Consider the following 17,584-nt stretch of genomic DNA (forward strand, 5'->3'; position numbering starts at 1 on the left):
TTTCACACGGCTCTATAGCCTATATTCCCTTTTGGCTCATTGCCTGTTTCATATACATTCCCATTCTGGGTTTTTTCTCTCTCCTCACCTTTGACTCTCCTGCAGTCCCCCCTCAGGGCTGACTTCCTCATCATCTTCATCCTCCTCACTCCACCAGCAGAGTCGTGCTGCTCTGTCTTTTAAGCTCTCGTCGTGCCCCTCTACCACACTCCCTCCATCTTAAGTCTGGGGTGACAATAGCTAATTATAAAATCAATGATGCCGGGCTGCCTAGTTTACAGCCCCCTCTAAAACCTTAACTGGGAAATCACTGTGGGATTGATGACTCCCTCACTCTTTATCTCTTTTAATTAGAAATGTAAAAGATATGAAGACCCAGAGGCCAGAACACATCTCCTAGTTTTTATGACCCCGACGCCTGCCCGCCTGCCCGCCTTCCCAGTGCTTGCTCCTCATTCCCAAATCGCCCCCACCTCTACCTGGCCTTGTTTATTTCCTCTGGCTCCCTTCTGGCACGCCCTCCATTCTCACTCTTGTCACAGATACCTTTACCCGTTTCTTCATCACTTTCTCCATTACCCTTTCAGTGAGATGGCCCGTCTGCCTTCTTGCTCGTACAGGGGAAGGTGTTAAATTTATGGTCTTTGCACATGAAAACGTTTCTCACCTTCTCCTCACCTCTCTCTTTCTCTCCCTCCTTGACTGTGATCCCCAACCCTCGGTGGATTTGCCGCATATGTAACAAATGGCAAACGTGTCCTTTTTGTCTGTTCTGACCCATCCAGGAGGCACACAGTAAATGATGTGGTATTTCACATTATGACCCTGCACCCAGCTCCATGCTTCCAGCACATGACATATGCACCTCTCTGTCTTGTATATAGCTTCAGGTGCACACAGAAAGGCCCTACAGTTTTTTATCACATCAAACCTGGGTCACATGCACCAACACTCTCTGCCTTTATCACACCCCGAGCCCAGCACCTTCCTCACTAACTGCTGCCAGAAGCATTTGGGTTCACTGAGCTTTATCCTGCAGATCACTCTCTGAAGCCCTGCAGCTGCTGCTGGTCCATTATCTCTCCTGTGTGTTGACCGAGTTGTAGCTACAGCTCAGATGTGCAGCGGGATATCAGTGTGGGTTTAAATATTCAAATGATATTCGTTGGTATGCACACTCACGGCCTGCTTTTATGGATTCTTTACTATTTTTAATAATTGATGTCCTTTGGTTGTAAGAATATTACAAGGGTGATTTTTTTCTCACACTTTATTAAATCATTGTGAAGTTGTACCTCTAGGTGTCACATTTCCATTCTTTAATTTCAAATGAATAAGCCTACCCATCTCAAGTCATTATTTAATCAACCGTCACTAATGTGTGAGGATGAGCATATAGAAAACTAAACCGGCTCCTTTAAATTCCCCCCAAGCATGCCCAAACCCTTGCATGGGTTCCCATGGCAACACCTTCCAGGGTTCAGTATATGAGGCAATTTGATTGTTCCTTGTAAAATAGTGTATAATGTATGGGCCTTATTTTAATTCCAGTCTGGTGTTATTGATCTGTCTTTAATGATAATTAAAGCAATCATATAATTGATAGAATCTCATCTGTGTTTATCACCCTGCTCTGATTCTCTCTTTCTATTAATGAAATAAAGGTGTGGCATTAGTATCAACGTGGCCGGGTTTTAAAAAGAAAAGGTTTACTGTCAGAAGCCTTTTATAAAGAGGATTCCCGCTCTTGAGAGAGTGAGTGATCATATCAGCAGCAGTGATACAGTAAAGATAGGCAGTATAACCTTGACACAGACACGCGGGCAGACTTTTGGTCCTCTTAAAAAAACTCTTCTTAACAAGGCCTTTCCTTGCTTGGTTTAAAGATTGCACAGCATACTCTGACAAAGCTTTTGACTTGAGTTCAGTGACTGAATGTCCTTTCACAGGCCATTAGCGAGTGCTGGGTCACTTCTGCAAGTTCAAATTTCACACAGTTTCAGTATAATTTGAGCGCACTGGCTTGAGCAGCTTACTGACTGTAAAAGAATCGCTTTCATTTCCTCCAGCAGACCTCTAACATGAGCCACATTAACAGCTATGCAGGAGCTAAATGATATTTTCATTATGAATGGATTTTATGATTAATACTTGGGCATATTTTTTAAAACATGTTACCACAAATTTGCACAGCCAAATGTAATTTTATCTTATTTCATTTGAGCCAAAGCTTAATGGCACCAAATAATAATTGATATATCATGTAATGCATCTAAAAACTGAGATAATTTATTGTGCTGTTGCAGCCTTCTCGTACAGCTTTCATTAAAGAATTCATGGCTAGATATGCTTTAACTTTCTGATCACAGTGAGATGAAAGCAGAGGAAAAGAGTCGTTCTCTGATGATTTTTATGCTGCCACCTGCACTCCTTTAACTGCAGAGTGAACAAATCTTAGGAACAGACCTTTATCTGATGTCCTTGTTCAGCAGGAGGCTGTGATTTATTAGCCTCTGCACCCACAGCTCTCCATGACCCAACAGACCCTGCCCTTATCCTCCAAGCAGTAAACGCAGCTGCATGCAGCACACCCTACAGTCACAGTGCAAGAGCTCCCTCTACTGCTGCACCCCGGTAATGAATGATTATGTTCATTCAAAAGTGCAGTTTACTGTGTTTCATAAGTTTGACACTGGTATAAGCGAACTTACACATCACATCATTTTTAGCACAAAGAAATGGTAATAAAGAAAAGTCCAGGAATCTCTCAAAAGTAGTTTATTGTGCCTCTCACTGTTTATATGGCTTTTCTTTGTATGACAAGAGTTGACATAAACAGAGGAAGAACAACACCTTGGCCATGTTGAAAAAAAAAAAAACAATAACATAACACATAACATAATCTCAAAGTTTTGCCTGCATTACCGTCACTATCACCGTGACGGCGTAGCAGAGAGAGAAAGGATGAGGTCACACAAGAGTTTCTGTGTGACAGCACCATGCCAAGGACATCCACCCATGACTGAAAACTTTCTAAAGCATTCACACTCACGTGCACACGCACGCACACACACACACACAATGAGGAGACCTGCCCATATTTAGAGGATGGGACCTCTCGCTGCTACAGAAACTATGTTCGTATTGCTTCAAAGAGGGAGAGAAAAACCTCTGTACTGTATATCAGCCGTGCTTTCCAAGCTGATCGCCCACTGTGACATTTTGGCAATAAAGAAATGATACATGAGAACACATAATCCTCCACTGTTCTTCTTCTTCAAAAAAAGTGAGAATATACACAAGAAGACAAGATGATATAATGGCTTTTTGGGATGAGGGGGCAGTTTCCTGCATGGATACCAGTGTGAACGCAGGTGGGACGGTGATTGTGATGAGGATGACGATGACGGTGGTCCCTCCTCGCTCTGTGGAGAGTCAGACTGGTATCCATGCTGTTTTTCAGACTTGTCATCTTCTATTTACACAAAGTGGGGCTGAGAATCGCATAGTCAAGAATGCACGCATAAATATTGCCTGTTTCTAGCATGCTGGGAAGCAGCTAGGGTTTGGTCCTTACTGAAAAGCCCTGAGTCTGATTCCAAAATGTCTTCCATAAAGATTCCTGCTTTGCATATGCCTTTAATGGTTGTGTTGATGCATATGATACTAGTATGTTTGGGTGTTTTTATCTGTGTTGAATGAGTGTGCTAATCTACTGATATCATCAGGGAGAGCTCTAAGATCCGTCATATTTAATATGTTGATGTTACCATCAGTTTTGACATGCTAACTGGGACATATGCTCACAGACAGCTGCTCTATACTTAATGGAAGAGATGTGCCTTGCTTAAACAGATGATCACAAAAGTGCTACATATATACGGTCAAGTCTGAATCTCCGATCCCGGCACTTTGTGCCAGGTTGGCACATCTGCTACCACTCAGCATAGAGCGAAAGGAGTGTGTATGTTTGTTCTGCGCTTTTGTGGATACACTGTCCAAGATAATTAGAGTGTGTTTTTAGTGCACATGTGAGTGAGCATTCTGCCATGAGGACCGCTGGATTGTATCTGGAGTCCCTGCCAGTAGTTAAACTCATGCTCCACAGATGACTGTTCCTAACTTTGGCACAAAGATACTTCCTGCACTGACAGCACATGCTGGCCGCAACAACAGCATAAAAGAATAATGCCAATTACCTGATAACAGAAACTGGTTAAGTCACTGCAACAAAAAAGAAAGTCCTGGGTTGATTATCATCCACAGGGAGCCAAAGTGCTCCAAGAAGCCCGAGCTAAGCATATGTAGCTGATAAGGAAGACCCAGCCAGTTCTGATTACCCTTCTTTCCCTCTGAATATCTTCTCAGGAAAGCTCTTCAAAGATAAAAACTTGTCTAAAGGATTCATATATAAAACCAGAATAACAAATAAAAAACAAAATATAATGGTATATAGATATGTAAGGACTTATTCATAAACTGAAAAAAGGAAAAAAAAGAATGAAAACAATATTTAAAAATAACAACAAAAGAGTTGCATACTCAATTTGGCTTTGCCCTGTACTCTTGCTCTAAATGTGCTTGTTGTAATCAATCAAAGTCAACTGCTTAGTTCTGGTGTCTAGTTTGGAGGTTCCCCTGTTTAGATATAAACAACAATAGTAAGGGGGGGGGTAGGGGGGAGAAAACAACAAACATTTAGCTTTCTCAAAGAGGTTATGTTCTTTTTGTCACGTTAACTTCTCTCTTGGCCGTGCCAGGAGTTCATCTGGTTTACCGTCATCTCTCCCTTGACTTCTCATTTTTTCTGCATTTCACTTGTCATGGACCGTGTGGCCTGAGTTAGAAATGTTTATACGCTTAAGGCTCTGCTGTGCTCAGTGGAGGAGGACACAGTGATGTGCAGTCAGGAGAGAGAGAGGGAGAAGGGAAGGCCAGCATTTTCTTGAGGTGGAAGAGTGAATGAGGTTGTGCTATATATGTGTATGTTTACTTATATGCTTGTATGCGTGTGTGTGTGTGTGTGTGTGTGTGTGTGTGTGTGTGTGTGTGTGTGAAATGCTCTTTTCACTGCGCCCTCCGAGCAAGGCCTTTCCTCAACCCATCTATGGAAGTTAAAACACCCAGGGCTCCCCGTCACTGTCCGAGCCCCTGTCTCGATCTTCATCTCCCACATCGTCGTCGTCGTCTTCGTCCTCCTCTTCCGGTGATGGCTCGCTGCCGTTTTCGGTGGCCCAGCTGTCGTCCTCATCCTCAGCCTCCTGCTTTAGAACCAGGGCTGGAGGCGCGGGTGGTGGTGGGGGCGGTGGTGGAGGCGGCGGGCTCTCATTGCTCTCTGTTTGGTCGTCGAAGGCCTCCGGATTCTCGAGCATTTCCCTGATCAAAGGAGGCATCGGCCCTGGGATCTCCATCTTCAGAGTGATAGCTCTCTCTGCACCTGAAAATAGAAAGCAAGGCTCAAAATACATGGACACATCATAAAGAATAAAAGGAAGAGTGAAGCTGAACTAGTAGAGTGTCCTGTAAAAGATGTATTCTTCTGGCAAGGACCTTGGGAAAGTGTACAGAGTTCAATCTTAGAAAGCACTCTCTCCATTCTTACCCTTCGTACTGATGCCCCTGAGGTCAGTGATCTTCATCAGCATGCGTGGGAACATGTGGGGTTTGTTGGGGCGGCGACGACGGGCATAGATCTTCAAAGCCTCAAGCAGAGGCTCCTGTAGCTTATCCACTTTCTGGGGCTCTTCTAAATCCATGCGGTCTAGTGAAAAAAGCAGCAAACACATGTTCTCATTCTCTCTTTTTTTTTTAAATAAATGGCACAGTTTTAAATAATCTCTTACATACAAAAATCAATTATGTTTAACTTTTATTTTGTTAAAGTCCTTTCCACTTTATAACAGACCAATCAAGAGTAGGTGCATGCTGCAGTACCTCCACAGATGAGGCAGATGGCGCTGAGGAGACCGGTTTCTGTATCATCCATCTCCAGGGGTAGAAGTTGGCCTGCAAAGGCAAAAACCAGGTCTGTAAGCGGCCCAAAGCCCGCATTGTGCATCTGAGTCCGGTTCAGAGTCAGGCCATCTGAGAACGTCATAGTGTCCTGTTCTGGAGTGTAGCGTGTGCAGATTCTCAGCATCTGAAAAGCAAAACAAGGTGTAAAACTTTTTGAACGTTAAAAAATGTAAATAAAATGTAAAGTAGTGTAATATGACTTCTTACAACACTAAAAATATCTGCAGTAGCTAAAAATGGTAGCCAACTACTCCAGTCTGGTTGTGTATATATGATAGATTTTGCATTATCTGGCCAAACTTGAATGCACTGCCACTTCTTACCACCGGGTGGAAGCATACCCATATTTCAGCATAAGCTTTGACAGAATCATTTATTTACAAAAAGTGAGTGAAGAGGGCAGAAGGGAAAACAAAAGCTCCTCACCAGTATGTCCAGGCAGGCGGACTTAAGCAGAGTGATTTGGTCAGCGATGGTGAGGCTGGTGAAACCCGGCAGCCGCTTGGCAAATTCTACTATCTTGATGATGCATTTGGTGGAAAGCTCACTAAACTTGTCCCATAGCCCTAGATCGAGCTGGACTCGATGGTCCGAGCTGGAGTTCTGAACAAACAAAAACACCCACAGTTCAGCATGTCATACAAGAGGAGGTGTGCAACCACGTTTGTATCAAAGGCAAGATTCACCGAGCCTCACATTTACATTTTACATCAGTCAACTGTGGGGAAAGAATTCCATTTACATGTTGCATCAATCATTCCGAGGCCACACAGATGGCTTAATGGGGAACTGCATTAGTTAAGCCACCACTATGTTGGGAAAGTTACTGCGAATTTTCATAAGCATGCAATCTGGGAGCATTCACTGCTGACGTAGCTGAGAGACAGTTTCCAAATGCAGCAGTGAAAGATAGGGGTTTATGTGCACGACTTACGGTGGTGTATTTGCCCAGTTGGCAAAGTGATGGGAAAGTTTCTTGGTGAGCTTTGCTGACTTTATTGACTAGTTCCTCTAGCTCTCCACTTAGCTCATAGCTCTCCGGAAGAACAACCTCCTCCTTCACATCTTTCTTCTTCTTGTTTCTGTCATTGCGCACCGCTATGTAAAGGGGAGAAAACAAAATTAGTTCCACATACAATGTTAAAGCTCATACAGAAAGTTAATTTAATCTATCTGTAATGACATTTGAAAACAAACTCAGCATTCATGCTCAGTGTCTTTCACTGCTGCCAAGGAGATGTTACACGCTAGTGGAAACCAGAACCTTTCTGCTCTTAACAGCATTAACATATTTCCTTGAGGCCCGGCACGGACACTGGCTATCTCCTTCTTATCACCCGCTGGCTTCCTTGTCCATCTCTCTATCCACTTGACCGGTGCACATAAGCCAGTACGCTCTCTCCCTCTCTCTGCCTCTTCTCCCACCTCCTCCTCCTCCTCCCATACTTTCCTTCCTCTCAGGATATCCAGTAATAGCAGAGGCACAATGTGATCCCGGTCTTAACACACATCCCACACAAACATTACACCCACATACATGTCCCCCGGGCTTCATGAAGGGCAAGAAACTGCCACTTACACGCAGCTGGCTACACAAAAGGTTGAAATAAAAAGGCCCCCCCCCAACAAGCTGGTGTTTCTGATTGCGCAAATGGCGTGAATCCTGTTCTCAATACGTTGGTCAAAACTCCCAAATCTTGTTTTCTCCCGTGTTGTCTTTATGAATGAAAGCAGTGTCTGTGTGCTGGCCAGAGGGGCGAGGTTTTGTGGTGAAACAGGAAGTCAGATTCATTTTGTAAAGGGATTAGTCATATGATTGGTACAGTGCCCAGCCTCACCCTGATCACCACCCCTGGTGGGCTCATCATCTGCTTCTGTCTTTGCTGCCTAGTTTCTCAGTCTCTATGTGCAAGTGAGAGAGTGACCCAGTTTTCCAAACAGAGGGGGACTCACCTTCCTTGGACATGCCGACCTCGAAGCACTTCTGCAGCCTGCAGTACTGACAACGGTTGCGTGTGACCTTGTTGATCTGACAGTTTTTGTCTCGGTGGCAAGTGTACACCATGTTCTTCTGGATACTGCGACGGAAGAAACCCTGGAACATCAGGAAGCAAGACACAAAAGGGAAGAGGGCAAGGGAGAATGTGCAATACAGTTATCATTATAAAGGCTGTGACATATCGCTGTATCTCTTTCAGCCTGCCCTTTGTCCATCCCTCTTTTATCATGTGAATGCAAAATAGAGAATCGAAATTTTTTTCTATTTCAGAAAATCCAGTGTTCAAAAGATTGGTTCTTCTCACCTTGCAGCCTTCACATGAGCTGACCCCGTAGTGGTACCCGGAGGACTTGTCCTGGCACACAAAGCAGGGCTTGTAGACTCGAGGTGGGGGAGGTGGAGACGGAGAACTGGGTACCATCTCCTCTGAGCTGTTGCTCTGGGTCTCCACCGCTGTGAACATGGAAAGAAAAGACAGTGGAGCACATGATCAGTTACTAATCATTATCGTACAACTATTACTAACTCTGCAAAGGCCACATGTGGAGTTGTGAATACATGTAGCAGATGTGGATAGATAACCACACTAAGAAATGACACGGCAGATATGACTGAGGTTCCACCAACAGACACTGATTAGCAGTCATGCTCGCTTGGTAAACATTTTGCCTGGACGTGGAGTGAGACACATTTAAGTCTCAAAAGATAAATAACATATGAACTATCAAGTGTTCCCATTTCCTGGTACCAATTATCACTAAGGAGCCAAACTCAGGGGCCCTTTGGGGATATCGCATAGAACATATTGTCATATTGTCTTCGCATATAACTCTTGTCTATGTAAAGATAATAAATAAGAGAAGAAGGGCTCTTTGACAGTTGTGAGAAAACTGCTTTTTACATCACTAAGATGTAACTGACAGTGTCTGACAGGTTCTTTGATAAGGGCAGGTAACAGAGCGAGCTAATGAGTTGAGAGAAGTCAAGAGTCAAAGCTGGCTTTTCCTCATTCCACACATTGACAACATCTCATGTGAACATCTTGCACGCACAGCACAGGCACATGACAAATGCACGGACACGCAAAGCTGGTGCAGAGCCCTGATTCTATGTCTCAAAAACTGAGGCACAGCTGTGACATCAGTGCTTACTCGAGTCACATACTTGATATGGTACATTACACTTCATTATATTCCAAAGTGGACCCCATATAGGCTCTTTTGGAAGGTTCAAGTGTGCAGGGTATGGATTCCATACTCCCCCTGAGAAATATAAGATGCTAACCACACATGCCACAAAACCACAAACACACACTTGCACACAAACAGTTTCACCCTTGGTCACCCTCTAACTTCAACCCCCTACTCTGCATCCCACCACCATCCCCTGACACACAAACCCTATTTTTCTCTTGTTTCCTGGCCCTAAATTCCTCAGTGCAGCCCTGCCAGGTTTTAACAGAGGACTAGGCTCGTAAGTTGGCTTATAAAGGCAGTCCCATGGCTGGACTGGAGGCCCCAGCCCGGCTGGCCTGCACTTTATTGGGACTCAGTCACCTTGGGCAGCTATTCACACCACCAGCTGTAGCTCACAGCCCGTAAAAAGAGAGCAAGAGAGAAAAAAAGCCAATCATAAAATAAAAAACAGGCAGGCTCTAAAATTCTAACTTTTACTGCCCCCACCTCTCCCCAGCACCTTCAATGGAAAGCACAGAGGACTTGCCTAAACTTAACCTACAACCCCCCCACCCCCCACCCCCCCACCCAACTTACTCCCCCCTCTCACACCCAAAGCAGAATCAAAAACCACCAGCATGGCTTTTTTTACTAGAGAGAGGAGACTTCAAAAAGGAGAGAAAAAAAGAGGGCGTAAAAAGAGGAATTTGATATAAAACAGAGAAAGGGGAAGGGGAGGGGGGGAGAGGGGGAGGACAAAGTTGCTCTTGAGGGCAAGTCTTGTTCAAGACCAAGTTGACGATTACTACTACTTCTGCTGTAGCTGCTCTGACTGGCCTGCAACTACCTCATTAATGATAGTAACAGAAATACATCAGACATTTTTTATTTGTTGCCTGCTGCCTAAACATCTGTTTTTCATATGCGACTCTTCAGAAATCCGCAGTCCTCCTTTGAAAACCTCATTTTGCTCAAGTCAAAGATGTTTTCCATTAGTTTTTAGACCAATCCCAAAGCCAAATGCACAAATCAATCTAAAATCCAAAGTTTACGCCCCCTGAATGTTTCTACAGCAAGTCTCATATCTCCTTGGCCAGAATGTAACAAAACGGCAGGGTCAGTGGGAGAACAGAAACCCTCTGAACGCACCATGAACCACTGTTTATGCAATAATAACAGCAGCAAATGAGGCTCCAAACCGAGCGCTGACAACCCCTTAGAAAAGGACAAACCATATGTGGCGTCAAGTAACGAACACTGACTGACACCGTCTAAATGGATAAAGAAAGCGGGCCAAACACAGAAAGTCCATCTTGGAGAAAACCCGGGCAGCGGTGACAGACAAAATACATCAGGCTCTGTCAACACGTTGAACCTGGTTCCTGCCAGAGAACATGACTCCTGAATCCACCTCCAAGACTTTGCCTCATTCAGCCTACTCCATTCAAATCCCCTGTACCACTTACCCCAGGGCGCCACAGTCAGAGGGCCCATTCAGAAAGCTACCCCGAGCCCCTTTTCTCAGTCTCTTCAACTCAGCTCATCACTGTTTAGAAAACAAAGCCCAGTGAAATGAGAGGCCCTCCTTATCAGCGCTTTGAGGCTTGGGGCACCATTTGCATGACAATCCGCTGTCTAAGGCCTGTGAGCTGATGACAGACAGATGAGAAGAGGAGTGGGGTAGGTGGTATGGGTGCTGCTGTTGGGGGAGGAGAAGAAGAAAAAGAAAGGCAAGAAGAAGGTATAGCTAAGTTATCAACAGTCACTGTTAGCTTCCTGCTAAGTATCAGTTTATTCTCGGATCCCGTGTTGCATTGCTGTGCACAAGTGGTCCCCCTGCCACTGAGCAAGTTGGTCCCATAAACACACTCAGTGGCTACAAACTACAAACACACAGCAACATTACACTAAAATACTTGAGCGTGATGGGATGAGCATTGCAGCATTCAGCACAGCCTCATTAGATGTGAAATATAACTGCACAAGACAGAAATAGCTGTGTAGCTGAAGGTGAATTCAACTAGGTCAATTACAGTGAATTCTAGGTCAAGTTAACCGAGCCAAGCAAACTCCCTTTAGTATCAAGAGATCCAACAGAAGAGAAAAGAAAGCCAGAACAAGGAGAAACACTAAAGAAATAATCAGAAGACTTCCTGGCAACACTGAGGCTGCCTGCTGTTCACTCAGCTGGAAAAAAGGAGTGTTTCTAATGTATGTGAGCAAACGCATGACTATGCAGCTCCTGTTTTGTGTTGCAACACACTCCTCTTAACTGAGCAGCATATGACATTCTGGCACTGTAACAAGTATTCTTTCACAATAGGCTTGCAGATTTTGAGTACGTGACCTGTTGGAGTGATTGAATCTTCAGTGCGACACTGCTCCAAAAGTTCCAGCCTTGGCATGTGAGAGCAAACGCTTAGACGTATTCTTTCTGGGCCCAGTGCACTCACAGTGCAATACATCTGTAGGATACGTGTAGGTGTTTATTTTTGTGCTTGTCCAGCATTCACGTGCAACTCCAGCCAGCGGCTCTGCTCTGTCTCTGTAGTGTATATTTCACTTGCAAATGCCCGGACTGTTTGTAACAGTGCACCACTGAATTCCAGTCCCCATTAAAACACCCCCTCCTCTATGTGTGCGACTCACTCTGTTGATGTTTTCCCTGTTAGTGCTAAACTGCATGCACGGGCATGCGTGGCCTTTGTCTCCACCTCTATTTTCACTAAAGATCCTGTAAAGTTGTACCTCTTGTCGAGACTTTGAGGCAGAGGGGGAGAGAGGGGCACACAGTAGGGTTCAATGTGAAAAGAGGGTTGGGGACTGGGCAGAGAGTAGTGGCAGAAGGACAGCAGATTGGGAGAGGATGGTGAACAGTGGGCTGGGAGAATTGCTGGCACACTAGGTGGGGCTTTCAAGGGTGCCTTTGGCCCTCTACACCATGGCAGAGGCTACAGCACCATAGGGTACGACTGACCGACCATCAGCACACGAATAGGTTTCTGTAAAGAAATGGGTTTCATGAAAGAGGAAAAGAAAGTAGTACCACACCCTTGTCAGTGGTGCCAGCACATAATACTCTCCTTCTCTGTTTTGTTTTGCCCATGTCTTCCTGCTATCACTCTTGAGGCTTCTGCTACAAGGTCCCACACAACAGACCTGCTTCCTTCCTCTTTTCAGTACCAGCGTTTCCGGAGGATCTTCGTCACTGGCTTTTGTAGCCACTTCTCAGTATCCCTTACTGCTACACCTCCATACATGTGCTCTCATTTCCCATTGCTATTCTGTTTCACCTATATATAACCCATATATATATATACACAAGCACTCAAAATGGCACCGGCCTATAACCGAGAGAAACAAAGAAGTGGAGGAACAAAACCACTGAGAAAAATGGGAGGAATTCCTGACTGTGTTGACAGGGGAGGGGGGACTTTCATTAAAGGTGATGAGCAGTAGCAACGCCTTTCAACAGCTGTCAGAAAGCTCATCACCTGGTCTCCCACAGACTGACACACTAACATGCCTGTAAAGAGGCATCACTATATAGGAAAAGAAGACGGCCAATCAGGAGATGGCTCGGGTTTGAGATTTGAAAATAGATATTAAGAAACACATTCCTGAAGGGAATTAAACCCATTCTCTGGGAACCAGAAGAAAGCAATGAGACAAACATCGATAAACATTTGTGACGCATGCATGCGATCTGACGCCAGACCAGCATGTTGAGTAAAAACATTTTCCCATTTGCTCATGGCTTCTGTCAGTACTAATGACAAAACTGTGGACTTTTGAAGAATGACACAATGTGACATGGCACACAAGCTGCTGCCAAGGCACATTTTAATCTTTTTCTTTTTTACCCCTTTTTCCTTTAAAAATGAAAAAAGCAGGAAAGGCAGCAGGTGGGACAAGAATGTATCCCCGGGGCATGTTTTAAAAAGTGGAATTACCCTTGGAGTCTGGTGGTGTTCTCAAAACACCTGGTCTTCTTTACAGCACCTCATAAAGGGCCTTTTGATATTTTCTTGATGGAGTCAGCAAGCAAACATTTGGCAGCGTGCACCCCCCTTTTCCTGCACCACACAGCCCTGTCAACAAACACACAAGCTGCTTTCAAACAGCCAAACTCGTCTGCTGAGCCGCCTGTCCCCAATGAACCCAGCAAATAAAATTTCCTTCAAATGTCCTTGTACCAAACCAGTGCAAGACGGTATTAAGGAAAGGAAAAAATGAAGAAAATATAACGTCAATAAAAATATTTCAGACAGTCAGTGGCCTTTTATGACCAGCGCTGGAAAAACCAGACAGTCAAGTGCAGATCTGTGGAAAAAATGCACCTCCTCATCCCTGCCGTGAGCTCCAGCTGACTCTTCATCTGCCCACCACAGAGGAGCACAGCTCACCTCCAGTGACTGAGGAGTGAACCCAAACCTGGCAACCCAGCACAGTGCTGGGCCACTGATCATGTCAAGAAGACAGGACAGTTCACAGGCAGGCAAGGGAGCAGACAGAGAGCAGAAACAGGCGCGCAGGCGAGGTGAAGAGAGAGGAGAAAGCAGTCATCGAGGGAAACCCTGAGTCTTTGATCCTCGGGTTGTTTCTCGTCCTCCCAGACTTCCTCTCACCATCTGTAGCCCTGGCTCTCACCTGCCTGTCTTTGGCAAGGCCACTAGCGCTCGTTCAATTGCTATTGCTTCCTCCCCACAACAATAGAAACCTACAAAAGTAGAAGTAGCCCAGCCGTGGCTGCAGCCTTGCTCTGTCAGAGGAAGTGAGTGGAAAGGCGGATAATGTAAACAACAACAGTAGTATTCACTCCGGCACATTGGGGAAGCACCACACACCAAAGCACGCAAACGCAAACCTCCTATTGGAAGGAACAACACGCCCACGACTAGCAGCACACAGTTCATTTCCACTCAACATGTAAATGTCCACGCCAAAGAGTTTGCACACACTACACAAAGCGGTTTCTCTTGCCTTTTCACTTGGCGTTACATAGGATGCAGATCACTGTTAAAAAAAAAATGTTAAAAATCATGCACCCAGCTTTTTAACTGATTTCTGTTGTGAGTTTACTCTGCCAAATACACATTATCGCAGCATTTTCCTCTATACAGTCACTTGGAAGAAGTTAAGAAGGAAGAACTCAGAGAGACTAAGATCAAAACTGGCAGAGCAGTGACAAAATGACTGTGGCTTCCTGACTTCTGAGTGAGCAATCTATGCATAAGTAGTAACTCTTGAAGAATCAGCAGTCCCCTTCAACTGGCATAAAACCACAGATCCTGTAAGGTATTAAAGCCACTCTGAGAAACTTCTGCTTTGAGTGTCTCAGCGAAGCAATGATGCATTTCAGAGTTTTTCACTTTTGCTTGGCAGCAAACCGCCAACAGGTTGCCCAACTCCGTTTGGGTGGAGGCACTCAGATGACTGATGTGACAGCCAGATTTTGAGCCACACAGTGATTCATTTCCTTCCATTACGGTCTCTAGAGGTGTCACAAAACAAAGTTCCACATAAGACTAATACATGAAGTATTAAAGGTACATTTTGACAATTACCACTGAATGAACACATCACTGGGAACGTAAGCAATACCCAGCCAGTCAGTTCCCTTAACAGCAGCTAACCTGAGTCGATCGAGCATTCCTAAACAGGCGAGAAATCATCCCAAACAGCCCCTAATTCATTTGCTGGATTGTTTCCTGTCAAACTGGCTGTCCGTCTGTCTGTTTGGTTTTGTCTCTAGTGTTTTATGGCAAATGGGAGATGTTCTTACCGTGAGGCAGAAGTTTATAAATCCAGGCGTGATAACAGGCTACTGCAAGTACCCATTCACTCACAGGTCAAGCTATGGTGGAGACATGGACATATTATCTGCTCCTGTGTAGCCACTGAAGAGCATGTGCTGCTTTTTTGTGCTTAAGAGTGTCTCTCACGTGTCTAGGTGAGAATGCACTTCTTGTGTCAGATTTAGAGCAAAACGTTGACTCTAGGGGCCCAGAGAAACAGTAAGTGTGTTAACATTACTTTAGTAACCTGGTAGTAGTTCTTTTTCTGGAGTAACCTGATTTTGAATGAAACCTTATTTTGCAGACTCTAGTTTACACTTAAATGGATTAACAGGATTAACAGGGATATTACAAGTGTGCGTGCCAAAGAGGGAACGGGGAACAGGAAACGCAGCACTGGAAAGGCAATACAGTGGGATGAAAGAAAAGATGAATGCTGAAACTGTTCTTTTATTCAAAGTATAAATATCCTAAATCTGCCTAAAAACAAAGCTACAATGAATAAGTCAGAGCAGCTAACAGGCAGATTATTCCTAATACTGAGAGACAAGAGGAGAAACTGTATAGTGTGACGGTATTAGTTAAAAAACACAACAGAGCAGAGAAATCTGATTACTGACCAGCTGTATGTAAAGTTCTGACAATGTGAACACATTCTCCTGTTTCCTGGTTTAACCTGATTTCTTCCAATAACCTGGTTTCATGTGCACTCGTAAACGCACACGCACTCAAACAGACATCTGTTAATTTCTCCACTGGCATTCATCTTCTTTCTGTAAAAAGTCCCAAACTGTCAGCTAGGCTCACAATTACAGGCATGCCAGCTTACACGCACACACACCTGTTCCTCCTTACAGCAAAATACACCCACAAGGAACACAAACAATACAAGCTAATGCAAGTGTACACAAATGAACTCATGCACCATTTCCAGAAGGATGGTCATGTCAGTTGCACATATGCGCACTGGCAGAATTTGACTAATGTCAAAGGGAAAAACAACACCAATTTGCCTCCCTCCCTCCCCTCGGTCCTCCCCTCCTTCCACCCACTCCAGGCCAAGTCCTCATCCATCTCTCTCCACCCCTGAGCCCAGATAATAGCTGTACTACACCAGCCGCTCACCACTCCCTGCCAAACGCTGTCGGCTGCGTAAACACAACCCATTCACACATACACAGGAGGAAGACAGTTGGACTCGTCTGGGTTTCTAGACCCGACTTGGCTATACGAGGGCTCCACTTCTTCTAACGCCGAGCCCGTAGCAACACTCGAGCCAAGCCGTCAGTCAATAACACGCTGGTAACAGAACTGCTCGTTCCACAGCCAGCTCACACACAGCTCTGAGCTTACATGCACACTCTTCTATGCTATAAACAAACATGCTTGTGCAGTGGTACATCACATGCTCACCAGTGAAATAAACTCTTTCAGGTGCATGCACTAATACAGCACACACACGCACGTAAGTATGCATAGTTTGCCAAATGTCCACGCCTTTGTGCAACGGAAAATGTGCCTGGCAGGCAAAGAGCTGTTCTCAGTAAACAGCTACAATAGCAGCAGCCAGACACGGGTGTTAGGGTGGGCAGCCACAATACCTCTGGGACCAGCAAACTATTGTGAAAGAACTCACAAAAGTCCAGATTTTATACTGATCTGGAGCTCACGCAAACTGCTAGCCCAGTTGCCTCATAACAGTCACGTTTATCGTGCTGCGATCCACAAATCGTCAGCTCGTCACGAGTCCACGTAAAATTTCAGAGTACTCGCTCTTGTGAAATACTGTTTAAACACGACGGACAGGAAAACAAAAACAGCCCTTTCAAGGACTCACATTCGGTTGACGAGTTTTATTTACAGCGGTGCAACTGACGCTGCTGAGGAGCTATAAACTGCTGTTAGAGCGGAGCCAGATTCCAGCACAGGCCTGAGGAATCCAGCTTGGCACACTGTCCGTCTCTGCTTTTGACACAGCAGTCTGGGTGCCCAACAGCAGCCAAGTGGACACGTAAACTTGAACATACATTGATCAGAGGAGTCCGCATACAGGCACCACACACACAAGCATAGGTTAACACGCTCTGATTTATGCATAAGTCAAACCACGCACAGGAGGGGGCTCTGTGGAAAAAACTTGAAGCAACTGCTAGGATTGAATCTGTTTATTTATAGACAGCGCTGCCTATTAATGGGCTCAGCTATTACTGCAGGGCTGACAGAGATCTGTGAACAAGGTGGTGTGATACTGCAGCCCAGCAGGTCTGACACCAAAAATGGCTTCACCCTATTAAAATGATTTCCACAGCGTAATATAACATGTAACATAAACTGTTGTAAGGTTAGAATGAACCAACAGGCCTGCGATTTTATTTAATAACCATCTTGGCTCTGATCCTATGTATTATTTATTACAAAACAAGGACTACTGCAGCTGCTTGAGCTACTGTATTATATCACGCAGGACACTGTATTCCTCAACACATTAATAAATAATTTAGAGCCTATTACACTGTAGTGCAGGCCTGACAGTTTAGAGTGCACTTTAAATGAGGTACTTTTTATAATTAAAACTTGCGATCAAAAACCAAAAACAG

General features: G+C 44.7%; 1 protein-coding gene across 6 annotated transcripts in view; it reads right to left on the reverse strand.

The window, feature by feature from the left end:
* Nucleotides 1–2,763: 2,763 nt before the first annotated feature.
* rarga (retinoic acid receptor gamma a) overlaps nt 2,764–17,584 on the reverse strand; it is a 53,052-nt gene continuing 38,231 nt past the window's right edge. For all 6 annotated transcript variants that reach the window (XM_082519449.1, XM_082519450.1, XM_082519451.1 and 3 more), the window contains 7 exons: nt 8,319–8,467; nt 7,969–8,110; nt 6,950–7,113; nt 6,442–6,618; nt 5,935–6,139; nt 5,603–5,761; nt 2,764–5,437 (listed from right to left, as the gene is read on the reverse strand). In XM_082519449.1, the coding sequence (XP_082375575.1) occupies nt 5,115–5,437; nt 5,603–5,761; nt 5,935–6,139; nt 6,442–6,618; nt 6,950–7,113; nt 7,969–8,110; nt 8,319–8,467 (1,319 nt within the window). In that variant the 3' untranslated portion in view covers nt 2,764–5,114. The remainder of the gene's footprint in view (nt 5,438–5,602; nt 5,762–5,934; nt 6,140–6,441; nt 6,619–6,949; nt 7,114–7,968; nt 8,111–8,318; nt 8,468–17,584) is intronic.

Source organism: Aulonocara stuartgranti, assembly GCF_965226115.1.
Source record: "Aulonocara stuartgranti genome assembly, chromosome: 20".
Classification (NCBI taxonomy): Eukaryota; Metazoa; Chordata; class Actinopteri; order Cichliformes; family Cichlidae; genus Aulonocara; species Aulonocara stuartgranti.